Raw genomic sequence first — 27,864 nt, 5'->3', positions numbered from 1 at the left:
CCCCCCCCCCCCAGCCAATTTAAATTTTTTTCAGCAGTTTTTGGCCACATTCTCTTCATTTGACTCTTTTTGGTTTGAAATCGGTTTGGTTTTGGCAGGTCTTAGCCAAAAGCTTGTTCAGATTTCAGCCCCAAACACCACCTTTTCCACCTGTTTTTTGCTGAAAATTGTTTCTGTTTTGAGAATTTGGGCTCAAAACATTTCTGGGTTTAGGTCAAAAATTATTCACATTTAGGCCAATAGTTGTTCCCTTTGTAGCAGTTTGTAGCCAAAACTTTCCCAGGTTTTAGTGCTTTTCAACCAACATTATTTTGTATTTTCAGATTGAACAATTTTCATTTTTGGCTGAATTTTTTTTGCCTGCAATTTCCTGCCAAAAGTTTTATGATTTAGATTTGAGGTTTTCAGGGTTATTTTTCTCCTGATGAAATCTGACGTTTCCTCTGGGTTGGTGTCAGGAATCCAGCTCCATGCTTGCATAACGTTTATGACACAGTGTAAGGGAGCTGGGGAAGATGGACAGGAGGAAGAGATGCGGAGGCTAAACTCAAATTACAACCAGCTAGAAACCAGAGCTGTTGTGGCGATCATTAGGAAGATGATGGGACCCCTTGGAATGATTTTGCTGGCATGGTAGAAACTCAGCTGCACTGCAGGGCCCTGGCTGTTCTTCATGCCCAGGTCCAGGGCCGTCCTGAGGATTTATGGGGCCCTACGCAGTATTATTAAACGGGTGCCCCTATGCCTGACAGCAGCCCGAGCTCGCAGCCCGGGAGGTGGGGGTGGCAGGGGGAGGGACGAGACAGCAAAGGATAAGGAGACGCCCAGCCCTCCTCATGGTGGTGGAGAATCACAGTTCCCCGCAGAGACCCCCGGACCCTCTCCCTCATGCAGAATGGACGTGCAGAAGGTACCTAATTAAAAGTACTAAACTTGGGAATAAAAAAATGTCAGCCACAGGTTTTTTGATATGCCCTGAAATTTGTCAGACATTTATTTGCCAAAGTTCTGTGGGAAGGGCGAGTCGGCTGTCCTGCTGAACACAACCTTAAATATGATGGGACACACGAGGCTGCTCTTCTCTGGTTTACATTTTCTTAATCAGTATTTCTAAGCCGATTTTATATTTTAAATGTACTCTTCAGCCTTCATCGTTCCAGATTACTACATGTTTAACTCACTGAAACAAAGACATTCTTTTCAATTAACCAGCCCCGGAGGGTTAGTGTCTTCATAACAATGCTCATTGCTTGTCGAAAAAGGGAACACGCTAATTTACTTTGCGTGATCTCTGTAACAATAGACATGTTTATGAAATTTCACCAACTTTAAAAATATGTTTCCAAAGATTTTAGGCATAACAAAGGATGTCCAGCTATCTGGAAGGAAAGGGGTGTTATCCCTTTAAAGGCTCTCTTCAATAAGGGGTGGGGGAAGAGGGGGTGAAGGGAAAAAGGGATGGACAGAAAGGACCGGAAGACTTTGGAAGCAAGTTTTTTTTACTATAGTAATTAAAATGTGTATTTTCGATAAGGGTGGTCTTTTGAAGTTTTATTTTAAAAACTATATGTCTGAAGAACCAAGCATTTAAGGCTAAAGATGATTGTGCATCTAAAAATCTATGCAAGGATTTTTTAGAGATGTGATTTTATAATCTTCACCAACTCACTAATGAAATATTTTTAAAGCAAATTTTAAACTAAGGTCCTGTAGACTGACATGTTCTGAGTAAATATGACAGTGATGCCCAGCTGGTTTTGCCAGTAAATTCAGATACTAACCGTATATTCCTGGGGGTTGGCAAATGCCCGTGAAATGGCTTCACTCCCCCTTGAACGGCTCTTTGGCAGTGTCAGTGTTGTGCTAATAGGGCTGGCAGGCTGGAGGCTTTTTCACCTGTAAGTTACGAGATCCCCGCCGGAGGAAGACTCGCCAGGCTGCAGCCACCAGCGGTGGGAACCTGCGGGAAGGATCTGAACAGGGACAGGAAAGCCGGGAGGGTGAACGCTAAGACTCTGGTGCCCCACGCAGCTGCGTATGTTGCATTGTGTATGCGTAAGGACGGCCCTGCCCAGGTCCCTCTGTTCCGCTCTGCGTTTAAATGGGGCTTAGCCCTCCCCATGCCCACCACTTCAAGGTACCAAGAACTTTGCAAGGGTTATTATGAGATCTGGTGGGGGTTGGCAATATTGTTATAACGTATAAGATGAAAAGAAGACAGGCCCTGTGACTTTCCCAAGGACACCGAGTGATGGGTGGAGCTGGGAAGAGAACCCAGGCCGTGTGCGCAAAAAATTTCTTCTGTGCAAATTGTTGTGCTTCTGTGCAAATTTTGTGCGTGCGGTGTTTCGCCGTGTGTGCAGGGTTTAGGATCTGTGTGCGCACATACCTTAGAGGGAACAGTGGTCCTGGCTCATAGTCTGCCTTCTCTAACCTACCCCACCCTGAGCTAGGAGGGAATGCGGGAATCCTGGCAACCAGATTTAACTACTAGGCCTCACTCTCTCATCAATGGAACCCAGGAGTCCTGACCTGCAGGCTCTCTTCCTCCTGCATTAACTAGGCCCCATGTCCTATGAAACCAGGGAATCCAGATTTCCAAGCCCCACCCCCCCCAACCTTACTCTCCTATGCCCCACTTTCCAGTCTCTAGAACCCAGGAATCCTGGTTCCCACCCTAACTTCTCTAACCACTGGATCCTGCTTCTCATAGAATCATGGAACTGGAAGGGACCTCGGGGTCATCTAGTCCAGTCCCCTGCACTCATGGCAGGACTAAGCATTATCCCTGACAGGTGTTTGTCTAACCTGCTCTTAAAAATCCCCAAAGATGGAGATTCCACAACCTCCCTGGGCAGTTTATTCCAGTGCTTAACCCCCCTGACACTTAGGAAGTTTTTCCAAATGTCCAACCTAAACCTCCCTTGCTGCCATTTAAGCTCATTGCTTCTTGTCCTGTCCTCAGAGCTTAAGAAAAACAATTTTTCTCCCTCCTCCTCGTAACAACCTTTTACGTACTTGAAAACTGTTCTCATGTTCCCTCTCAGTCTTCTCTTCTCCAGACTAAACAAACCCAGTTTTTATAATCTTCCCTCATAGGTCATGTCTTCTCGACCTTTCATCATTTGTATTACTCTTCTCTGGACTTTCTCGCATTTGTCCAGATCTTTCCTGAAATGTAACAGCCCAAGGATAGGAGCAGGACTCAACAGTCTTGCCCTTAATCTATATGGCACCGGTACGGCCGGCGAGGGGTATAGAAACTTAGGCCTTGTGTACACTGGCACTTTACAGCGATGCAACTTTCTCTACATTGGTAGATGTGCAGGTGAACGAGCATCTGATTGTGTGGCTGATGTGATTAGGCCCTGTGATGGTGTCCCCTGAATAGATATGTGGGCACAGTTGGCAATGGGCTTTGTTGCAAGGATAGGTTCCTGGGTTATTAGCTTATTAGCACCGTAGTGTCCAGGAAGTGGATCTCTTGTGTGGACTGGTCCAGGCTGAGGTTGAGGGTGGGATGGAAATTGTTGAAATTATAGTGGAATTCCTCAAGGGCTTCTTTTCCATGGGTCCAGATGATGAAGATGTCATCCATATAGCGCAAGTAGAGTAGGGGCATTAGGGGACGAGAGCTGAGGAAGCGTTGTTCTCAGTCAGCCATAAAAATGTTGGCATCCTGTGGGGCCCTGCGGGTACCCATAGCAGTGCCGCTGATCTGAAGGTATACATTGTCCCCAAATGTGAAATAGTTGTGGGTGAGGACAAAGTCACAAAGTTCAGCCACCAGGTTTGCCGTGACATTATTGGGGATACTGTTCCTGACGGCTTGTAGTTCATCTTTGTGTGGGATGTTGGTGTAGAGGGCTTCTACATCCATAGTGGCCAGGATGGTGTTTTCAGGAAGTTCACTGATGCATACGATGAAGTGAGCTGTAGCTCACAAAAGCTTATGCTGAAATAAATTTGTTAGTCTCTAAGGTGCCACAAGTACTCCTTTTCTTTTTGCGATGGATTGGAGTTTCCTCAGGGAAGTCAGTGGTGTCTCAAAGATAACTTCCTGAACACTACGGTGCTAATAAGCGATGGTCACATAAACACCACCCTGTACCGGAAACCTACTGACCGCTATGCCTACCTACATGCCTCCAGCTTTCACCCAGACCACACCACACGATCCATCATCTACAGCCAAGCTCTATGATACAACCGCATTTGCTCCAACCCCTCAGACAGAGACAAACACCTACAAGATCTCTATCAAGCTTTCTTACAACTACAATACCCACCTGCGGAAGTGAAGAAACAAACTGACAGAGCCAGAAGTGTACCCAGAAGTCACCTACTACAGGACAGGCCCAACAAAGAAAATAACAGAACGCCACTAGCCGTTGAAGGGTTCATGTTTAGCTATTCCACCTGGAAGCAGGCGGGGCACACCCTGACTGTTTTGTAGAAGCAATGCACACATTGCTCTATCCAAGGACAAGGGCTAGATATGAACCATGAGAACTTGATTGTTGGGGCAGCAACTGTGGGAAGCTTTCTTAGCCTGGGCTCAAGGCCTGAGAACCAGGATTGTAGTAGATAAAGGATGGTAAATAAGTATATTAATCAACGTCATACATTCCTTTGTGTATCTTTTTGCGGTAGCAGTGTGTAATGCTTAGGGGGGAGAAATATAATAAAAGGAGAAGGTGGAAGGCGGGGGGGCAGAACAGCCCATCTCCGCTGACCAGCCTGCTTGCTTGCATAAAGCTGTGTTCTGTCTCATCACTGAGCCGCCACAACTGGCGCCCAACGTGGGGCCCTCAGCACTCACCTCGCCCGGCAAGGGTTTCAGACGCGTCACTCATCCGCTTCGTGGATCCCGGTGAGTATTTTTCATTGTGGTAAGTATGGGAAGCTGCCTCTCTGCTTTGCAAGTGCAACACCGCAATGAGCTGCAGTATTTGCTGCATAAGGCTCAGCATGACTGCCCGGCTCGAGCACTTACTCTCCTGCTACAGGAGGTGCGTGCCCAGTGCCCGTGGTATCCTGAAGCCAGAAGCCTTAAGCTAGCGGACTGGGAGCGATTGGGCCAGACATTGCACGAAGAGCCTCGGGCGCCCGTGCAGGCTTTACATGCCTGGCACCTCTGTCGCGACGCGATACAGCGTGTCACCTCGGATAGGCCCTCTTTCACGAGGCTGGTGATCTCGCCACGCCCGTCGGCTCCTGTAGCCATCCCCGTTGCAGCTCTCCCCCCTTCTACTGATGCAACCCAGCGTGTCGCTTCGGAAAGACCCTCTCCCGTACCCACAGCCCCCCCTCTCCCTGCTTTGCCCCCAGTGTCTTCATTACCACCGCCTCCCTTGCCTTCCCCACCGGAGCCAGTGTGTGATCACCCTCCGTCCGTGGGGCCCCATGCTCCGGGGCCCCCCGGAGGGTCATCTGTATCTGCTCAGAAGCTTTCGCTGGTGCAACAAATGGTTCACGCAGCGAAAGCTCGATCAGATCTTACAGCGGAGGAGCTGGCTGATCTGGTCTCAGTTTGCCCGGTGGCCTGGCAGAATGATGACCAGGGCAACCCCGTGGGCACCTGGACCACTTTGCCATACTCGGTGGTTAGAGAGGTAAAGAAAGCAATTCGTGAGTTTGGCCTGACTAGCACCTTTGTGCGTGGTCTCATTGAAGGGATAGGTACTGGGTACTCCCTAATCCCTGAGGATTGGAAAACGCTGCTGCTCATGATGTTATCACCCAGTCAGTATGTTATTTGGCTTAGTGAGTATTGGCAGATGGCAGAACGCCAAGCTCAGGTACATAGAGAGCACGGTATCATTTATGAGCATTTGGCAGGGGAGGGCCCGTTTGCTACTATTGAGATGCAGTCTCAACTCCCTCAGGCCGTCTTCCCCATTATTTCCACCTGTGCCCAGCATGCTTTCAAGAAGGTCCCGGATTCAGGCAAGCCTACCAAAAGCTTTGTCAGTATCCGTCAGGGTGCCTCAGAGTCCTTTTTGGATTTTACCAACAGATTGCATGAAGCTATCCTCCGACAGGTGGATAACACTGAGGCAGCTCACGAGCTCCTGTTAAAATTGGCAGTTGAAAATGCAAACGAGGATTGCCGCCGTGCTCTCCAGGCAGCGCAAGCCTCTGCTATTTTAGAGCTCTCAGACATGCTGCGGGCGTGCCAGAACATTGGCACACAAGCCCATAAGGCTGGAGTTCTGGCTGCCGCCCTCAGAAAAACTGGGAAGGAGGGGAAGCGCTGTTACCGCTGTGGTAAGGAGGGTCATTTTCAGCGGGAGTGCCGCTCATCTAAGGCACCAGCCCGACCCTCAAAGAAGTGCCCCAAGTGTGGGAAAGGTTATCACTGGGCTAATCAGTGTCGTAGCGGGTCGGGAAACTGCGCGACGGGTCCCCCCCGAACCCAGGGCCAAACAGGGGTGTTTCCCACTCAGACAACCGCTCCTCTGCCTTAAAATCCATAGACTCTATGAGGGCGGCGACTGCTGGAAGTGCAGGGCTTGATTTGATCATGCAGGAGGACACTGACTTTCGGCTGCCAGGGGAGGTCTGTGCCATACCTACACAGGTGACGGGACCTCTCCCTGCCGGCTTTGTAGGTCTTGTTCTCCCTCGCTCACATGCTGGGAAACAGGGCTTTTTTGTCATTCCAGGGGTCATTGATGCTGATTACACCGGCATTATTAAGGTTCAGGTGTGGACTCATCTTCCACAGTCGCTCCCGCGTGGACGGTCAATTGCACAATTGATTTTAGTCCCCTATCAGGTGCCAGCTGCTGAGGATCGAACTCGGGGCGGAGGAGGCTTTGGATCGACGTTGTCTCACTCGCCGTCTCACAGCGCGTCCTCTCCACTTGTTGCTCTGACAATGTCAGTCCGCCCCTCGAAACCTCAGTTAACACTTCTCTTAAATGATGTTCCTTTTACCGGGCTGGTGGACACTGGAGCTGACGTTACGGTGATTCGTGATCTGGAGTGGCCGGTTAGTTGGCCTACGGTTCCTTCTAAAGAATTGTGGGGGATTGGGGGTAGTAAACCCGGGCGCCACAGTTTGTCTTGGGTCACAGTCTCTAAACCGGGAGGCCGTGCCCTTGCTACTATCCGCCCTTTTGTGCTCCCTGTCCACCTCAATATTTGGGGCCGTGATTTACTTACAAAGTTAGACACCACCCTCGATATTAACATCTGATGGCCCAAAACCCTCCCTCACCCACCGTGCCCTCCGCATTACCCTTGGTATGGCAATCCTTAGAGCCCGTATGGATTGACCAGTGGCCCCTCCCTCTAGAAAAGTTAAAAGCACTTCATTCGCTTGTGCGGCAGCATTTGCAAGCACAGCGACTGGAGAGCTCCACCAGTCCCTGGAACACCCCGGTGTTCGTTATTAAGAAAAAATCAGGTGCTTGGCGGCTGTTACATGATTTAAGGGAAATAAATAAACGCATCCAACCTATGGGCCCCTTGCAATTTGGCTTACCGAACCCGAATTTAATTCCTCAAACCGATCAACTTTGTGTGTTAGATTTAAAAGATTGTTTTTTCACCATCCCCCTTTGCCCTCAAGATCGCGAAAAATTTGCATTTACGGTGCCACAATATAATAATCAGCAACCCTCTCAAAGGTATCAGTGGAAGGTCTTGTCCCAGGGAATGCAAAATAGTCCAACCTTGTGTCAGCTTTTTGTGGATCGGGCCCTTGCCCCTTTCCGTGCCCGGTACCCTTCGCTAAAGGTCTACCATTACATGGATGACATTTTGCTAAGTGGTCCCCGGGTCACGGCACAACAGCTTGAATCTTTATCTCAGATTCTCGGCCAAAATGGCCTGTTAGTGGCACCAGAAAAAATCCAACGCTCTTATCCCTACCACTACCTCGGATATAAGGTTTTACAAACCTATGCTGCTCCGGTTCGTCCGGAATTAATTCTACCTCAACCCCTAACCCTTGTTAAATTACAACAGATTTTGGGTCATTTAAATTGGATTCGGCCCTACTTTCGTCTCCCCACTTCAATGCTGCAGCCGTTGTTTGAGCCCCTGCGTGGAGCCCGGGCACCAGGTGCGGTTATTGCCATCAGTGAAAAGCATACTGCCTGCATTCGACAAATCAATGCAGCATTGAGTCAGCAGTTTGTGGACAGACTCCCAGAGGTCCGTCCCTTACGGTTGGTTCTTCTTGCCACCCCTCATACGCCAACTGCGGCTCTGTTTGTACCCCGTACAGACACAGCCGTCTCTATTATAGAGTGGCTCTACCTTTCATCCACCCCTCCTCGAAATATTTATCCGTATTTAGATGCCCTATCTGATCTTGTTCGTAAAGCCCGCCACCGTGCAGTGCAACTCACTGGCACTGATTTAGTTGCCATTGTGCTCCCCTTGTCCCATACTGAATTTGACTCTTTGTGCCACACCTCCTTGGCCTGGCAAGTTGCTCTTTGTGATTATGTGGGAGAGATTTCTTACAATCCTCCAAAAGATCCTCGGTTGGTCATTACCCAAAAGGTGCCCCTAGTTGTTCATCGTCTTAGCCGCTCTCAACCCATTGTTTCCGCTGTCACTCTTTTTACTGATGGCTCTCCCCACCGAGGTGTAGTCACTTATCAGTTGGGTGACCCCCCTCGTTGGCATTCTCGTTTTACACTGCCTCAGCGTTCTGCACAGCGTTCAGAATTGGCTGCTGTTATTTTGGCCTTTCACCTTTTTGCTGATTGTCCCTTTAATTTAATTGTGGATACCCATTATGTTTATCAGGTAATTGATCATTTACCCCTTGCCCTCATTACCCCTCAGGTTGATGCAGACCTCCTTCGCCTGTTTTTGTCTTTGCAGCATCTTCTTGCCACTCGTCATTTCCCGTACTTTGTTGCTCATATTCGCAGTCATACCCCTCTGCCTGGGCCACTCACTGAGGGCAATGCACGCGCCGATCGCGCGTTGCGTGGTCAGGTAAATTCCCTTTTTTCTGACCCCATTGAAAGCCATGCCTTTTTTCATCAGTCTGCCTCTGTTTTGGCCCGGCAGTTTCACATTCCTGCTGATCATGCACGTTCCATTGTCCGTTCCTGCCCCCACTGTGCTGCTGCTGCTCCGACTTTCTCTTATGCCGTTAACCCCCGAGGTACCGCAGCAAATCAGCTGTGGCAGATGGATGTTACTCATGTGCCACCATTTCGCCCCTATTCGTTTTTACATGTTTCCGTTGATACTTATTCAGGCTTCCTTTGGGCAACCCCACAACGTGGGGAAGCCACTAACAAAGTTATTCACCATTTGCTGGCCTGCTTTTCTGTTATGGGTCGCCCCTGCCAAATTAAAACAGATAATGCCCCAGCCTACTGCTCTGCAGCCCTCTCCCCCTTTTGTGCCCGCTGGGACGTCCGTCTTAAACACGGAATCCCTTATAATTCCACGGGCCAAGCCATTGTTGAACGTGCCAATCGCACACTCAAAACCTTGCTAGATAAACAATTAAAACAAGGGGAGCTGCGTCTCCGAACCTTAGGAGACATTCAACAACAAATGCATATCCTCTTGTTTACTTTAAATAATTTAACACTGAATGCAGATCAGCAGACCCCTGCGGATCGGCATTTGCACAAATCTGAGGTACTGGAAAGACCGCGTGTCTTTTATCGTCAGCTGCCCGATCCACAGTGGCTGGGCCCAGTACCTCTAATCACTTGGGGTCGGGGATATGCTGTTGGGTCTCTCCCTGCAGGACCGTTGTGGGTTCCAGCTCGGTGTGTGCGACCGGCACTGAAGCAGCATGGCATGGCACCAGGGGCTGTCGAATCCCATGCCAGAGTTTCAGCTGACCTTGGAGGAGACCGCGTTGCCCCCCGAGTCGACAACGAAGGGACGGAAACGGAAGAGGCATAGCGTCCCAAACCGGCCCGTGACATGGGGAGCAGTAAAAGCATTGGTCGCCGCGGCCCAACGAAGACTGGCAGCAGATCAACAGCCAGAGACTCCTGAGACTTTGTTTGTGGCGATTCTCGCCCAAATCACTGCTAATTCTGTGATGATTGTGTGCCTTTTGTGCCTGCTATTTCCTGTAGGGGTTGGCTCGGAAGCGCTTCCCCCGTTACGAGCCCGAATGACATATAACATATGGAAAAGATTGGCTTCAATAGCAAATGTTACCCACTTTTGTCTATCTAATTCTGTAGCAGCCGGAGATTTGTTAGGTACATGCCTTATTCCTGTATGTCATCACCCTGAGGAGATGGAGAATAAGACACCGTTCTCTGCTTATGCGAATCTTTCTTCCCAGTACTCTAGCATGGCTAATTGGGGCCCGGCCAACTATACTCTGCCTCGCACGGCTATATCCCTCCACACACCGTACCCGGCCGGGGCTCACAATGTCACCTGTGCGCGTGTAGTTAACTGCACTAGTACAAAGGTGCCCTTGGGCTGTCGAAAAATTTCTCAACCCCTTTTAAATTGTTCCCATGCTGTTAATGTTTCATATAATTATGGCCATATCATCCTACCATCAGGATGGTTTTTCACTTGCGGTTCACGCACCTTTAATTATATTCCTTCAAATTTAAGTGATGGCACCCTTTGCTGTCTTAGTAGAATGACACTTATATTGCCTTTTGCTGGTCAAAATCGTAGTAAAAGAAGTGTACCCCTTTCAGATGATTGTATTGCAGATGTTGAGCTTTTTAGTCGTGCTGAGTATACTGCTTTAGCAGCCTCTATTGTTGGGGTCCCCACGCTTGCCATGTATTCCGCCAGAACTTTAAATAACCTGGCATGCTTTGCGGCAAAGGCAATTAATACAACATCCCAGGCTATTGCCTTACTTAACACAGAACAACACGAATTAAGGGATGCAATCTTGGATAACAGAGCAGCCATTGATTTTCTGCTCCTGAAACACCATCTAGGCTGCTCCACATTTCAGCACATGTGTTGCTTTAATTTAACTGATAATAGTCGCTCCATAGAAACTAGACTGGCTGAATTGGCCAGTCTTACAACACACATACGCCAAGATCTGGGGTTTGAGGGTTTTTGGAATTGGCTTACAGGTTGGCTGCCCTCTCTAGAATGGCTGCGACAGCTTTTTGGTTATTCGGTGTTTGTAATCATTGGGCTTATTTTTTGCTGCTGCTGTGTACAATGTATTCCTTCCTTGTTAAGACTTTGTAAAATTTCACCCTGGAAAGCTCCCCAGGTTATGTCCTTGTCTGTCTGGGAGTTAAACAGCATGACAAAACAAATTGACGGCTACCATGAGATGGCCAAATATCATTAAATAAAAAACGGGGGGATGAAGGGTTCATGTTTAGCTATTCCACCTGGAAGCAGGCGGGGCACACCCTGACTGTTTTGTAGAAGCAATGCACACATTGCTCTATCCAAGGACAAGGGCTAGATATGAACCATGAGAACTTGATTGTTGGGACAGCAACTGTGGGAGGTTTTTTTAGCCTGGGCTCAAGGCCTGAGAACCAGGATTGTAGTAGATAAAGGATGGTAAATAAGTATATTAATCAACGTCATACATTCCTTTGTGTATCTTTTTGCGGTAGCAGTGTGTAATGCTTAGGGGGGAGAAATATAATAAAAGGAGAAGGTGGAAGGCGGGGGGGCAGAACAGCCCATCTCAGCTGACCAGCCTGCTTGCTTGCATAAAGCTGTGTTCTGTCTCATCATTAAACCGCCACAAGCCGTCACCTTCGGCCCCCAACTAAAACCTCTCCAATGCATCATCAAGGATCTACAACCTACCCTGAAGGACAACCCATCACTCTCACAGATCTTGGGAGACAGGCCAGTCCTTGCCTACAGACAGCCCCCAACCTAAAGCAAATACTCACTAGCAACCACACACCACAGAACAGAACCACTAACCCAGGAACCTATCCCTGCAACAAACCCCATTGCCACCTCTGCCCGCATATCTATTCAAGGGACACCATCATAGGGCCTAATCACATCAGCCACACGATCAGAGGCTCGTTCACCTGCACATCCACCAGTGTGATCTATGCCATCATGTGCCAGCAATGCCCCTCTGCCATGTACATTGGTCAAACTGGACAGTCTCTACGCAAAAGAATAAATGGACACAAAGCAGACGTCAAGAATTATAACATTCAAAAACCAGTCGGAGAACACTTCAATCTCTTTGGTCACTCGATTACAGACCTAAAAGTGGCAATTCTTCAACAAAAACACTTCAAAAACAGACTCCAATGAGAAACTGCTGAATTGAAATTAATTTGCAAACTGGATACAATTAACTTAGGCTTGAATAAAGACTGGGAGTGGATGGGTCATTATACAAAGTAAAACTATTTCCCCATGTTTATTCCCCCGCCCCCACTGTTCCTCAGATGGTCTTGTCAACTGCTGGAAATGGCCCACCTTGATTATCAGTACAAAAGTTCCCCCCCACCCTCCCACTCTCCCGCTGGTAATAGCTCACCTTACCTGATCACTCTCGTTACTGTGTGTATGGTAACACCCATTGTTTCATGTTCTTTGTGTATATAAATCTCCCCACTGTATTTTCCACTGAATGCATCCGATGAAGTGAGCTGTAGCTCACGAAAGCTGATGCTCAAATAAATTGGTCCGTCTCTAAGGTGCCACAAGTCCTCCTGTTCTTTTTGCGGATACAGACTAACACGGCTGCTCTTCTGAAACCTGTCATTAACAGAAATGACATTCGCCACCTTGTGGTGCATTAAAAAAACTACAAACAAAATGATTTTACACATTCCATATAGATAGTCATTCAAAAAATGTTCCTCTTCATTTTTTACAGCTCCCCCGCAAATGTCTAGGGGACAAAAATTGTCTGTCGATGGAAAACTCCCACCCCTGGACACACCTAGGAAATTGTACTCACCGGTGTTCCCGATGCTGGCAGCTCTGGAGCAGCTGGCTGGATTAAGAGGTGCATTTCTCTGATGAATTCACCCGTTCTGGAATGTTAATGTTTCTGTTCAGTTGATTGAAGAACTCAAGACAGGGCACAGCGAAGTCTGTCCAGGCCATGAGAATGGCTTTCCGGCATTTTCAGCCTTGAACCTGGATTGTTCTGCTGGCCACACGTCATTCATGACAGAAGACCCCCTCTGCACTGAGGCATTACGGCCCGGCGGGCGGAGGCTCCGTTCTGCATGTGGCACTGAAGATTCCCTGAGATGTTCGATTGCTTCATCCCGTCGGCCGCATCGTGTGATCACCGCCGTTGTGTCATTCCAGCCACTCAGTCCCCGCCCCCGTCACAAACTCCTTTAACCGAGGGGCTCCATCCCACAGCGCATCCTCGTCAGTGGTCGAATTCGGGCATTTCGCCTGCAGTAACTCGCCTGCTGCGTCAGTCTCAGGTCTGAAGGGAGCTGGCTTTAGAGGCAGACCCTTCAGAGCTCTCCAGTCAGCTGTGAGCTTCCCCCAGGGGTGTCGGTGTTTAATGGCTGCAGCGAAGCGAGATCTTGACATACTGAAATAGCCTTGACGTGACTCTTCTGGGAACGTTGTTTGCCCAGGGACATAGGACCTCACCTGGGCACTGGCCCTGGAGAATGGGGGCGTATCGTCACCCTACCACGGTCGGGCTTTTGACCAGAGCTGGCCCGTGCCACCGGAACCCAACCAGTAAAGCCATGGGGTGGATCCTGCGGATTGGATCCTGTTTGTGGAGCCAATTATGTAAGCGGGGGATGGTCCCGCTATTGTGGGGAACTTTCTTGGCTTCTGCACTATGGAGGTGGAATCGGACGGCGAAAGGATCGGAGCCCTCGCTCCCACGCCCTCAACCCAGCCGGCCTGGCCTGGAGGGCTCCCCTTCCGCTCTCTCCCACGGGGCACAGTCCTCGTAGCCCCGACAAGGAAGGGGCACCACTTAGGAAGGGTGCAGGAGGGGGTGTCTGCCACCCCCCCCCGAGTTTTCTACCACAGCAGGGTGCAAACAGGAAAATGAACCACTGCCCCGTGCTCTCGCCGGAGGGACCCGCAGCCCTTTGCTGGGGTCGGAGTGAGAAGTCGCTGCTGGCTGACAGGGCTGCCCGCCAGGAGCTGGACCAGCAGCTCCCCTTCCCCAAACAGCCAGGTGCGGCCTGGCCCACGCTGTGCCCCGAGGCCCCGTCCTGCGTCCCGCTATTCCCCTGTGGCCCCAGCCCCGGCTGTGCCTCTTCCCACCCTTGCTCAGCTTCTTCCCCGAAGCGTGGGGGGGCTGGACCTGGGGTAGGGACGAGGGGGGGCCGGCCAGCCGTGCAGGACTCAGGGCAAGGGCTGTCAACTTTCTAATCGCACACAACCGAACAGCCTAGCCCCGCCCCTTCCATGAGGCCACGCCCCCTTCCCTACCCCTTCCCCAAGGCCCTGTCCCCTGCTCACTACATTCCCCCCCCTCGGTGGCTCACTCTCCCCCACCCTCACTCACTTTCACTGGGCTGAGGTGCAGGAGGGGGTGAGGGCTCTAACTGGGGGGGGGTGCGGGCTCCGGGTGGGGCCAGAAATGAGGGATTTGGGATGCAGGAGGGGGCTCCAGGCTGGGGGGGCAGAGGGGTTCCGAGTGTGGGAGGGGGCTCTGGGCTGGGGGGTTGGCGTGCAGGGGGTGTGAGGGCTCCATCTGGAGGTGCAGGCTTTGAGGCGGGGATTGGGATGAGGGTTTGGGGGTTCAGGAGTGGGCTCCAGCTTTGGGGGGGCTCAGGGCTGGGGCAGGGGCTTGGGGTGGGGGCAGCGTGAAGAGCCCTGTGGCCCCCGCACCTAAGCGCCGGACCTGCTGTCTGTTTTCGGGGTGCAGCGCCGAGCCGGACAGGCAGGGACTAGCCTGCCTTAGCCCTGCAGGACTTTTAATGGCCCGGTGGGCGGTGCTGACCAGAGCTGCCAGGGTCCCTTTTTGACCCGGTGATCCAGTCGAAGACCATACTTGGGGCAGCTGGGGCCGGTGTTCGGGCCGCCCGGTGCTCCGGGGCTGGGGTGGGCCGGTTGGGTGGTTTGAGGTTGGGGCTGGCCAGGGCGGGGTGGCCTGTGGCCTGAGCTGGTTGGTGGGCCAGCACTGGGGGCGGCTGGGGCAGTGTCCTCCGGCTGCGCTGTGGGGCTCAGGGCTCTGGAGAGGGAGGGGGCAGAAGGGGCAGGGTAGGGGCAGGCCTTGGGTCGAAGGGACGGGGCCGAGTGATAACGTCCCCGAAGGAGGGGTTCCCACGCTGCCCATGGCAGGAAATGTGAATCCCCCCGCTGTGTGGGCTGCTGCTGCTCCGTGGCCGGGAGGGGGGAGCTGTCTGCATGGCTCTGTCCGCCCCCACCCTGAGCAGAGCCCCCTCCGGCTGGGCGGCTGAGAGCCTGGCGCCCCTCAGTCCCGTCCCCCCGCCAGCCCCTGCAGCCAGCATCAGCGCTAGCAACCCGGCACCAGAGGGCACTCAAAGCCCTTCCTGTGGGGAAATAGCTCCTCGTTCCCCCGCTGGTGGGATGGGAGCCAGGGGAGGGCAGGTCCTGGCCAGCCTTGGCCCAGAGAAGGGACCTGGTGCGTGCTGATCTCCATGAGTCTCCCCCACAAAGCCAGGCCGTTTTATTTCCACTGTCACCGTCGGTGCTGCCCTGAGACGTTCAGTCTCTTATGATGGAAACCAGAGGACGTTATTGTCCATACCTCGGCGTCTCCATCAGCAAATACAAATGGTTTCTTTCTTCTATTATTCTATGGACCCAGGGACTTTTTCACCGTTCCTGGGAGGCTCTTAATCGTACCAGGTTGTTAGAGCCTGGGAACAGGTCTCTTTCCTAACTTCCTTAATATCTGAGTACGGCCTAGATATGACATTGCTTAGAGGGCAAATTTTCTTGATAACATTTAACACGTCTCGTGTCAGATTGTATTTTCATTATGGCACGTTGAGAATCATCCAGTTGGGTCACTGTAGGTACATACTCAGGATTCCTACAGTACATTATAAAACTGAACAGTTTCCAGAGGCTACAACAGGCTTTTAGATCAGTCCTTTTAAATACAAGTTCAATTTATGCATTCGTTTTTATGTTTTGAATCTTTACACCTTGAGTTCCTTGAACTGGAGGGTGTTTCATTTGTGCTGGAGAATTATCAAATCCATTGTATAAATAGATTACAATGTTTAAGACTTTATTTCTAGTTACTGAGTAACTTAATAAGAAAAGAAAACATTTTGCCATTGGGTGATAACATTGTTATCTACGAGAAATACACCTTCAGGTGTCTTAGAGCTGATGGAAAACCCGTGTTGGCCAATCTATTGTAATGTTTTCTTTCCAGTGATCACCTGAAAAGCTTTTTGTTTTTCCTTTTTTCTCTTTAAACTAGTGCCAAAACTAATTTATTCGTTATTCCGTGTTTTAGAAGAATGGTTGGGGGAAAACTCAACTGCTTTACTTCATAACTTTTTCATGAGAAATGAAATACACAAATTAAAAGTGTGTATATTTGCTTGCTTATAATTTTCCAAAAGGTAATTAATTATACATTAAAATTTAAAAGTATGTGGGTGCTTGAGGGGGACTGGTGTGACATGGTGCAAATATTTCCCAAATATTGAGCAAATATTCTGCATGAATTTTATTTACCAGTTAAAGTTATTAGTTCTTGTATTAAGGCTCCAAAACTGACAAAGGAAAGTAAATGCAAAGTAATGCCTATTTTAAAACATTATCACAGCTATACATACAAAATGATGGGGTCTAAACTAGAAAGAGATCTTGGAGTCATTGTGGAGAGTTCTCTGAAAACATCCACTCAGTGTGCAGCGGCATCAAAACAGTGAACAGACTGTTAGGAACCACTAGGAAAGGGTGAAAATATCAGACAGAAAATATTATATTGCCTCTAAGTAAATTCATGGGACGCCCACAGCTTGAATGCCGTGTGCAGATCTGGTCACCCCATCTGAAAAAAGCTATATTGGAATTGGAAAATGTACAGAGAAGGGCAACAAAAATGATTAGGGGGATGGGACGGCTGCCATATGAGGAGAGATTAATAAGACTGGGACTTTTCAGCTTGGAAAAGAGATGACGAAGGGGGGATATGATAGAAGTCTATAAAATGTTGAAGGGTGTGGAGACAGTGAGTAAGGAAGTGTTATTTACTCCTTCACATTACACGAGAACTAGGGGTCGCTCAGTGAAATTAATAGGCAGCAGGTTTAAACAAACAAAAGGAAGTATTTTTTCACACAGTGCACAGTCAACCTGTGGAACTCCTTGCCTGAGGATGTTGTGAACAGGGTTCAAAAATTGGTTCAAAGACTGGTTGATTTTGGCCAAACTTGTTTCATTTCCAGCTGACAATTGTTCAGTTTCCAGGAAGTTTTCGCTAAAAATGTTTCACTTGTGAACTCAAACGTTTTTAAGTTTTTGACTTTTTTTGGTTTAAAATTGATTTGTTTTTGGCAGTTTCTGGTCAAAAATTGTTCTGTTTTCAGCCAAAAACTTTACAAATGACAACCCACTTGAAACCAGAGCTGTTGTCAAGGTCATTAGGAAGATGATGGGAATCCCCGGCATGACTTTGCCAGCCTGGTAGAATCTCGACTGCATTGCAGGGCCCTGGCTGTTCTCCATGCCCAGGTCCCTCTGTTCTGCTCTGTGTTTAAACGGGGCTGAACGTGAGTGTCAATGGAACAAACGTGGGGAAAGGACCAAAACCACCCTCAGAGCTTTAGCCCTCCCCATGCCCAGCACTTCAATGTACCAGGAACTTTGCAAAGGTTATTATGAGATCTGGTGTGGGGGGGTCAATATTGTGATAATGTTTACAATGGAAAGGAGAGACGGGTCCTGTGACTTTCCCAAGGACATAGAGTGTTTGGTGGAGCTGGGAAGAGAAGCCAGGAGTCCTCGGTCGAAGCCCTGATCTAACCCAGTGGCTCTCAACCTTTCCAGACAACTGTACCCCTTTTTGGAGTCTGATTTGTGTTGCATACCCCAAGTTTCTCCTCACTTAAAAACGACTTGCTGACAAAAGCAGAAATAAAAAAAACCAAAAGTCACAGCACACTCTTACTGAAAAATTGCTGACTTTTCTCTAATCCAGTGATTCTCAGGCAAGGGTCTGTGTACCCCTGGGGGTACGCACAGGTCTTCCAGGGGGTGCATCAACTCATCTAGACATTTGCCTAGTTTTACAACAGGCCACATAAAAAGCATGAGCGAAGTCAGTGCAAACTAAAAGTTCATACAGACCATGACTTGTTTACACTGCTCTATACACTGTCCACTGAAATGTAAGCATAATATTCATGTCTCAATCGATTTATTTTATAATTATATGGTAACTACGAGAAAGGAAGCAATTTGCCAGTAATAGTGTGGCTGTGACGCTTTCGTCTTTTTATGTCTGATTTTGTCAGCAAGTCATTTTTAAGTGAGGGGAAACTTGGGGGTACGCAAAACAAATCCGAGTCCGGAAAGGGGTACAGTTGTCTGGAAAGATTGAAAGTCTAACCCACACAATCCTGCTTCCCGCTGAGAACAGAACCCTAGTGTCCTTGCTCCTATCCCCCTGCTCTAACCCACTAGCCCCCAGTCCCTCCCCAGAGCTGGGGAGAGAACCCAGGAGTCCTGACAATGAGGTTTAACTACTTGACACCCCCCTCACTTCTCTATGGAACCCAGGAGTCCTGACCTGCAGGCCGCCTTCCTCCTGCATTAACTCACTAGACCCACATCCTTATGGAACCCAGATTTCCAAGGCCCACCCTACCCTACTTCACTGTGCCCTGTTTTCCACTCTATAGAATCCAGGCATCCTGGCTCCCCCCCCCCCCCCCCCCCCAGTTCTCTCACCACTGGATCTTGCTTCTCCCAAGGACTGGAGTAGGATGCAAAAGTCCTGTCCTTAATCTAGATGTCATCAGAAACAGAACCCAGGAGTCCTGCTGCCCTGTTCCTTCCCTCAGACATGTGACTGGCTACCCCTCGTCGCCACCCCAAGCCTTCCAAGGGGAGTTGCTTTCACTCATTCCCCAATTCGATTTCCCGGGAGGAAGGGAGGAGAATTTGTCAGCGTGCACAGAAGTCCACGTACAGGGCTGGCGAGGGGAACAGGAACGTACAGACTCTAAAGGGTGCAGATCCGTTAAGGCTTCTATATTGCATCACAGCAGGTACCTGAGCCCTTCTATAAAATGAGAGAGGCAGGGACAGCCCCTGTGTAACAGGAAACAGGGAGAGACGGGTACAGCTTTCCCACGCTGCAGAATTCGCCACTGACTTCACCCAGGCAAACTTTACTCTAAGGAGCGTTTGGTAAGTGATACCCCTCTGATCTGCTTGTGCTCTAACCACAAGACCCCACTCCCCTTCTGCAACCAAGGATAGAATCTGGGAGTCCTGGCTCCTGCTTTAACCCACTAGACTCTCCTCTCCTCCTGGAACTGCAGGCAGAACCCAGGAGTCCTGGCTCCCTGTCCCTCCTGCTGTAACCACTAGACCCTGCTCCCGTTCCAGAGCTAAGGAAAGAACTCAGGACTCCTGGCTCCTAGCCCCACTCCTCCACCATATGACTGTTAATGGATGTTTTGTGTTGAGGACTGTTTGCAATGGCACGATATCACTTTAAGGGAGGTGAGGGGGAGAGAGTGTGGCTTCCTGGTCCTGCTGGCAGTCTTGGGGGCTCTGCAGGGAAGCATGGGACCAGAGGCAGCCTGCAAAGAACTAGCCAAGAACAAAGTGGGCTGAGTTGTCTCTTGCTGCCATGGGCAGCTGCCTGCTTTGTCTCCCGCTGTCTAGGGAGCAGCCTGCTTTGTCTCCCACTGTTTAGTGAGCAGCCTGCTTTGTCTCTCTCTTGTTTGTGTTCTTGTGGGTGATTGTCCTGGATGCCCAGAAACAGAGTCACCTTACGCTGCAACCTTCCAGCAGGAGCATTCAGGTTTCTCCCTGACTTATCTGTGTGGGTGCCACGAACATACCAGCCACGAAGGGGTCAGAAGTGAGGCTACCTCAGAACTGTGGCAAATGGCTCGGTGGTTCCACACCCCTGTCGACCGGATCATGCATGTCCAATCTCTCTTCTGATCTCATTTCAGCCCAGCTGTGATCAATTCCCCAGCCAGAGATTTGGCTGCATCGGAGACACCACTGTCGATCTCCTGCTTCCCCAACACCATGGAGGCTTCTCTTGCTGTCTGCCTCCTCGCTGCTCTCCTGGCGACGGGTGAGGGGGGGCTGTTCCTACAGGGGCTGATTTCCTAACGTCTCCAACGTACCAACAGCTCAGAGCTCCCTGTTGTGTAGAACTGTTCCTGAACGTAACCGAAAAGCAGCCACAGCATAACCGGGGCTGAGTCGGGAGCGTCTGAGTGACAACGTCCGAGGAGGAGATGACTGGAAATGGGAGGAATATTTATTCTTTCAATCCCTAGAAATGTGTCCTGACTGGACACATTTCAGAGCTGGCCAGAGACCAAGGATATTCCTGAAAGGGGATTTCCCCCCCCCCCAAGTTTGTCTGAAAGGCAGCAGATCTGAATCTCACTAACATGAGCTCAAGACAATATGAAAGGCATTTCTGCACGATCCCCAGCTGGGTCAAAGGACCATAGCTCCGTTGGTGTCAATGGGGCGAGATCCCCAATAAAATTCAAGAGAAAGTGAGGGGGCAAGGAAGGGACAAATCTAGACCTGTCATGTTCTCTCTCCTTCTCCAGGGGCCTGTCTGCAGTGTGAGGTTTGTACTGGAGTTGGAAACAACTGCACGGGCAGCATGCAGACCTGCACCCCTGGACAAGACTTTTGTGGCATCTTTCTCACTGAAGTCATAGTGGGTAGGTGAAATGGATCCTTATCAACATGGGTCAGGGAACAGGCTGGGGAGCCAGGACTCCTGGGTTCTATTCTACACCTTCCTCCGGGACAGGAGCGGGGTGGCTGGGTTCGAACAGGCAATGACTGGGAGCCAGGACTCCTGGGTTTCTATGCCAGACCCTGTGGGCTACCTCCCAATGGGGCTTAGACTCAGCATTGTGAACAGTGGGTCTCAAACGAAAGGCCCAGGCAGACACAGAAAATTCGCGGGGTTTGCAGTTTGGACAGTTCAGATACAATCCTGGCGACAGTTTGACGGGCCGCGTCCGTAAAGGCGGACACCCGTACTGTGTAAAGAAGAGGTGCTAGGTAGAATACCACCAACGGGACACGGTTGCGACTAACTGTATGAATTGAACAGAATGAGTTTGCTGTAAGAAAGCGTCTTGGACATTTTTCCTAGCGAAGCCGTTGTAAATATCAGGGAACGATTTTCTATTTCCATCACGGCAAAGGGGGAGAGGAGAGAGAGCCAGCTCCTCCCTCCAACGGACAGAGCCAGCCATCCTATGGCACTCTAAGGAAGCACCACCGGGCCCACAGTGCTGCTCCAGGGGGCAGAGCCGGGTGCCAGGGCAGTGGGCTCCGGGACCCCCAAAATCACGGTGGCTGCCACTGAAGCCTCTGGTGGCCACATGGGTCCACCGTAGCTGCGTTTGGGAATCAATCCAGGTGACTAACCAGCCCGTGGGCCAGGGGCCCACTCTGGATGGGATCCGCAAAATCCAGCACACTGAGTGGAAGCCACCTAAGCCAGACAATAGGAAGTGCCAAGGAGAGGGGTGTGGCCACAGCTGGGAACCCCTGGGAACTCCTCGCTGGGAGTTGGGTGTCTGGACCGGGTCAGCCCTTCCTTGCAGATGAGAGTGGTGGAGGAGGGGCTGCCCTGAGACCCCAGTGGCTAGGCACTCAGCTGGGTCATGGGGGAGCCAAGTTCAAATCCCCACTTGGCCCGAATCAGCCTGGGGGCTTCAGCCCAGATCCCTCCCCTCCTACGGTTGTGCCTGGCCCCCTGGATCCGGGTGGGTCTCTCTGTCTCCTTTGTTGAAGCCGCCCCACATTGTATGAAATAAAACATTCCCTGGAACCTGATTCCCCCACGTCCACTGGTCTCTTGAGTATATGGGAAACACCCCCCCTTCTTTCCCCCCCCCCGGCTGGGCTTTGTGTAGGGCCCAATCCGGAGGGCGTGCTTTGAGGGCATCTCCTGGATCAGGCCCTGCAGGTTTTATCGGCAGGGGAACATTTAGTTTGTGACTCCCACCGTGGGCTAGCTAAGGGGTGAGCAGGATGCCCGGTATTGGGATTTCAGCAGCATTCCACGTACCCCCTGGTGGAAACTCTGGTAACTAAAGGAGTTTATGGGCAGGAGATCCGGGGCCCCCGGATTCCAGGTGTTGGAATCGCTTTGTCTAGCCCGGCGGGACCTTGGGTAAGTTGCTTCCCCTCCCTGTGCCTCAGTTTCCCCAGGGATAGAGGAAGGATAATGGCACAGGGCTATCATTGTGAAGAGGGCATTGATGGGGTGGGAGTGGAAGGGGAATAAATCTCTGTCTTGTCCTCCTGGGCAGCGGGAATGAAGACCCAAACCATTCTCAAGGGCTGTGTGGCATCCAGCCAATGTAAAGCCGGTCCCGTCTCTATGAATTTTGGGAATGAAGTGACATCAAGCACGAGCATCGCCTGCTGCGTGGGAGATGCCTGCAAAACCGTCAATGTTACACGTAAATCTCCCCATCTCCGCCTCTCAGCCTCGATCCCCCTGCACCTCCTGATGCCTGGAACCTACCCCATGTTAACTTCCTGAGACTGAGCCTCCCGCCCGGCAGGGGGTGCCCCATTGAATAACACCGAGACCCTGGGTGTGTGGAGGTTGGTGGGTGGAGCTCACCAGGTGTGAACCCAGGTGGCCCCACCCAGGGCAGGATCCAGGGCTCCCTGCTGCAAACCCCTCCCCGGCCCCTGCTGCCCCCGGCGTCCCCGGAGCTACAGCACCCCCTGGAGGGGGCCCCCGGGGCTGAGCTCTGCAGCCCCCAGCTGCTCTCCCGGCCCCGACCCGTCCTGGGGCTCGTCCCCCGAGCTGACTGCGTTTGCTCCGCTTCTTCCCAGTGCCCCCGGCTGACACCAAACCCAATGGCCAGAGCTGCCCTGGCTGCTATGCTTTGTCCACAGAGCAATGCCATGAAGAGACCGTCAAGTGTACAGGAGCCGAGACCCGATGTCTTGACGCCGTTGGAACTGTAACGATTGGTAACATCTCTTCATTTATTCTGGGGTTATTTTTCCTTCGCTGTCCATCCCTCACCCCGTGGGGCAGAAGCGGGACGCTGGGTGGAGGCCGCTAGGTAAACGTATCGGCTGCAGATCAGGACACCTGGGTTCTGTTCCCAGCGCTGGCCTCCGGTGTGACCTTGGGCCAGTGTCTCCCCCTCCCTGGGCCTCTGGTTCTCCTCCCAGCTGTTGCCTGTCTGTAGTTTAGTCTGTAAACTCTTCGTGGTAGGGACTGGCTTAGTCCTGGGAGCCCCTGTCGTGCCGGGCACTGTGCAGACCCACAATGAAGATAAGGGACCCACGCTGTGCTGGGCACTAAAAACTGATAGGGAGATATAGTCTGTGCCCCAGAGAACCTGCAATCTCTGTAGGCACAGTGGCGATCATTCTTCCCATTTAAGAGGTGGGGAAACTGAGGCACTGAGCAATGCCGTGACTTAGATTCATAGACTTTCACAGTGCCCCACCAAGAAAGACTCTCGGCCTGGGAAGCTCAGCTGTAAAGACACAGTCATAGATTCATAAATACTAAGGTCAGAAGGGACCATTATGATCATCTAGTCTGACCTCCTGCACAACGCAGGCCACAGGAAGGCTGTGGCAGGGCTGGGAACTGACCCTAGTTTTGTGCAGTCCCATCATGTTGCCTTAACTGACTACAAAACCACCTGTTTTAGAGATCCCACTTCTTCCACCAGCACTGACTTGCTGCTTTGTAGGTGAACTGTTGGGCTAATACAGGCCTCATCCAATCCAGGTGTTGTTGGCGGGCTTCAGATTGGGGCTGCAAGTGACTTGGTCAAGGACACACAGTGAGTCTGTGTCAGAGGGGGCAGCCATCCAGGGCCAGACAGGCTGTGGGGGAGCAGAGCAAATGGGTAGATGGAGGCTGGGGTGGGGGGAGTTTGGATGGGGCCCTGAGGAGGGGGAGTCTGTTGTGTCTTGCTCCAGCTTGAGGAATGGAGCTGCTCCCCTGACAATCGCCTGCTTCCCCTCCCACCCCCACGCAGGTGGAAGCCCAATGCGGATGGTCATGAAGGGCTGCGTTTCCGAGTCCATGTGCCTCCCCTTAAAAGTGGGCTCATCAGCCTTCGCAGAGATCAGTTCGAATCTAACCACAGACAAATGCACAGTGGCCTCCGGCACGGCGGGCGTGGCTCCCGGAGCAACCGGGCTTTTCCTCCCAGCCCTCGCTGGGCTCCTCCTGTTGAAGCTGCTCTCCTGAATCTCCACCCAGTGCCGCGGGTGACACTGCACTCAAATACACCCTGCGGCCTGCGTTAGCCCCTTGCCCCGCCGCATGTTCTCGGCTCCTGGCTGGACTCAGATCCCCTTGATGTTGTTGCACTGAATAAAACAAACTGGAGACCAAACTCTTTGTATTTTTTAAAATTTATTTAAATGGGGAAAAATGTAATTCTTGTGGGTGGTGCCATCAAGAAGCCAGTTAAGAATATCAGAGCGGCCATGGCTAGTCCAGAGTCCTGTCTCTGACAGTGGAACATCCAGAACTTCAGAACATGGCAATTTAGGAGAGACCCACCCCTGACTTCTCCTCCTCCAGGAATTTATCTCGTTCTTTTTTGAACCCGCTTATACTGTTGCCCATCTCCACATCCCCTGGCAATGAGTTCCACAGGTTAACTGTGTGTTGTGGGAAAAAGCACGGTCTCTTGTTTGTATGACACCTGCTGCCTGTTCGTTTCATGGGGTGACCCCTGGTTTGGGTGCTGTGGGACAGGGGAAATAGCAGTTCTCTAGTGACTGTCCCCAAGCCATGGCATGATTTTCTAGCCCTCTGTCGCGTCCCCCCTGAGTTGTCTCTTTGCCAGGCTAAATGGCCCTAATCATTTTAGTCTCCCCTCGAATGAAAGCAGTTCCGTGCCCTAAGATAAGACCTAGAAAGACCCTAGTCAGGAAATTAGGCAGCCCAGTGTCCCGGGCACCCAAGCTCTTTGCTCAGGAACCGCTCGGAATGAAATTCAGACAGGACCCTCCTGCAGTGACTCCCCTCGGGCCAGATTCTCACCAGGGCCAGCCTCTGACCTCAGCGCATTCAGCCCTCTGTTCACACTGTGAGCTCCCCGCAGGGAGTGCCCCTCAATGAGACACCTGGGGAAGGCTTACCTGCCCCCCAAAAGGGGCCATGCACTCCAACTTCACAGTCAGCAGTGACCCTCAGCCAGCCTGTGACACAGACAGGATACTAGTCATCGGGAACACAGCATAGAACAGAGACTGTTAGCACAGTAAGCAGGGAGGTTCGGGAAAGTCCATCTTGGGGGGACCCAGAGCCCTGGGCTCCCCCACCCCCCAATTCCCAACCCAGGAGACCACCCAGCTTCCAGCAGCCCACCCTCCGTCACACCCAGTGCCCCTCCTCCACTCCTCCTCCACCCTGGGCAATGGGTCACCTGGCCTCCACTTTTCGCTGTTCCCCAGCTCCTCCAGCTGGCCCTTGCCTAAATGGGCCCCAGCCCTTTGTGGTCAGGATACAGAGTGTCCAGCCATTGTCTAGGCCCAGGCAGCTAGAGGACATGGCATTCCCACCTGCCCTCTCGGGGTCTCTGCACAACCACACACCCTTGTCCCACCACCTAGATTCTTGTGCAACACACGGGGGAAACTGAGGCACACACAGGCTTCAGACAAAACACTAAGAAAATTCCCACTTTGGCACGCACAGGCTGGGAGCTACACAGGAGAACGTCAGTTCAGCCTCCAACGTGGGTGCAAACGCTTTGGGACCTGCTGAAGGAGCCACGGTACGAAACAGATGTCCTGGACCCAGGGACCCAGCCTTGAAGTAGCAGAGCCGTGGGGCTGGCCTGTGGGAGCCTGGGGCCTGGCAATAAGAAGGGGATGTTCCCAGAGAGCCTGTATCACAGTCAGATGCACGGGACACTTTGGGGTGCTGCAACATGTTCGTCTCGCCTTAGCCCCACACCCCAGGTCCCCCTGTTCCGTTTCAGTCTGCCTTGTAGCAGGTCCGCATTAATCAGAGCCTTTTGTGTGCCATCCATCCATCTCGGTTTGGTCTTCCAACCTGCCTCTGACCCGCCGCTGTGAAGTTTAGCACTCTGGTTCCTAGATATTCTTCGGATTTCCCCCGGCCAAACCGGCTAAGCCTGGACCCTTAAGTCTTTTCCTGAGTGGCCAGAAGTGTTCTCCTACCGGGTTTTGAATGTTATGATTCCTGATGTCAGATTTGTGTCCGTTTATTCTTTTGCGTAGAGACTGTCCGGTTTGGCCAGTGTACATGGCAGAGGGGCATTGCCCTGGCCACTCAGTAAAAGATTTAAGGGTGGCAATTTTGCAACACAAAAGCTTCAAAAACAGACTCCAAGGAGAAACTGCTGAGCTTGAATTAATCTGCAAACTAGATCCCATTAACTTGGGTTTGAAGAGAGACTGGGAGCGGCTGGGTCATTCCACATATTGACTCTATTTCCCTGAAGTTAAGTACCCTCATACCTTCTTGTCAACTGTCGAAATGGGCCAGCTTGATTATCATGACAAAAGTTTTTTTCTCCTGCTGATAATAGCTCATCTTAACTAATTAGCCTCTCACAGTTTGTATGGCAACTTCCAACTTATCTGCATGTGTATATATTTCTTCCTACTATATGTTCCATTCTATGCATCCGATGAAGTGAGCTGTAGCTCACGAAAGCTCATGCTCTGATAAGTTTGTTCGTCTCTAAGGTGCCACAAGTCCTCCTGTTCTCTTTGCGGATACAGACCAACACGGCTGCTCCTCTGAAACTTATCTTCTAACACACACATTCCTCATTCACACGCAAAACAGGACTGATTTACATGGAGCATTTGAACAGGAACATCAAATTGCAATGCAGGAGAAAACAACCGCGGCATTCTTTTACTTACTTCAAAATGCTACTTTTAAACCTACAACCAAGTGGTGATCCTAAAGGTCTGTTACTGCCTTGAAATCAGCTTCAGACACAAGATTCTGGCTGATGCATCTCTACCAATAACCCACGAGGCCGTTCCTTCCTGCTTTCAGAAAGGGTGGCTGGCAGAATATGGACAATCCATACCTCAATACATTTAAGGCAGGCTACATTATTATTCTTTGTCCTTCGTTCTAAATTATACAAAATGCAAACACAAAATCCTGCTACTACAACCCTACTATGACCCACTTTCCAGTCTATAGAACCCAGGCGTCCAGACTCCCACCCCGACTCCTCTCACCATTGGATCCCGCTTGTCCCGAGGACAGGAGTAGGATCCAAGGATCCTGCCCTTAATCGACATGGCACCAGGAACAGAACCCAGGAGTCCTGCCACCCTGTCCCTGGTGTGACCTGCTACCCTGCATTGCCACCTCAAGCCTTCCGAGGGGAGTTGCTATCACACATTCCTCTAATTAATTACATCCGATGAAGTGAGCTGTAGCTCACGAAAGCTCATGCTCAAATAAATGGGTTAGTCTCTAAGGTGCCACAAGTCCTCCTTTTCTTTTTGCGGATACAGACTAACACGGCTGTTACTCTGAATCCTCTAATTCAATTTCCCGGCAGGAAAGGAGGGGGATTTGTCAGTGTGCACAGATACCCAAAGGGTGTGCAGGGCTGGCGAGAGGAATAGAAACTTATGGACTCTACCAGGTGTCACGGAGTCCCTGGGCAATGCTCTGGAACTGCTCCCCATAAAGCCAGGCAGGACTCTGGGGCAGTCGCCTTTCTGGGAGCAGCCTGTCTGCAGGACACACAGCTCACACGGCTTCCACCTTCCTGGGTCTGA

At 51.0% G+C, this 27,864-nt stretch overlaps 1 protein-coding gene across 8 annotated transcripts; it reads left to right on the top strand.

The window, feature by feature from the left end:
• The first annotated feature begins 362 nt into the window (after positions 1–362).
• Positions 363–24,433, top strand: LOC311512464 (phospholipase A2 inhibitor NAI-like). Of its 8 annotated transcripts, none has more exons than XM_084613676.1 (6): positions 363–910; positions 20,046–20,173; positions 20,667–20,783; positions 22,395–22,547; positions 22,996–23,073; positions 24,105–24,433. In XM_084613676.1, exons 1-6 carry the CDS (start codon positions 837–839, stop codon positions 24,317–24,319), a joined length of 765 nt encoding a protein of 254 aa, XP_084469802.1. In that variant the 5' UTR covers positions 363–836; the 3' UTR covers positions 24,320–24,433. The 8 variants fall into 8 exon arrangements, 3 of the variants coding, with proteins under 3 accessions (XP_084469802.1, XP_084469801.1, XP_084469803.1); XM_084613675.1 differs by having other exon boundaries at positions 365–910; positions 22,933–23,073; XM_084613677.1 differs by lacking the exon at positions 20,046–20,173 and having other exon boundaries at positions 365–910; positions 22,933–23,073.
• The last annotated feature ends 3,431 nt before the right edge of the window (positions 24,434–27,864 follow it).

Source organism: Lepidochelys olivacea, assembly GCF_965140295.1.
Source record: "Lepidochelys olivacea isolate rLepOli2 genome assembly, chromosome: 24".
NCBI lineage: Eukaryota > Metazoa > Chordata > Testudines > Cheloniidae > Lepidochelys > Lepidochelys olivacea.
The sequence above is the reverse complement of the archived record's forward strand: the minus strand, read 5'-3'. Positions and strand labels throughout refer to the sequence as shown.

What these genes read in the sequence shown, in the direction of transcription:
- LOC311512464 (XM_084613675.1), top strand. Translation starts at nt 837, where the DNA reads ATGGTGGTGGAGAATCACAGTTCCCCGCAGAGACCCCCGGACCCTCTC. An exon ending in CGCTGCTCTCCTGGCGACGG is followed by an intron (nt 20,174 to 20,666) that starts GTGAGGGGGGGC and finishes CTCCTTCTCCAG; the next exon opens with GGGCCTGTCTGCAGTGTGAG. An exon ending in TCTCACTGAAGTCATAGTGG is followed by an intron (nt 20,784 to 22,394) that starts GTAGGTGAAATG and finishes CCTCCTGGGCAG; the next exon opens with CGGGAATGAAGACCCAAACC.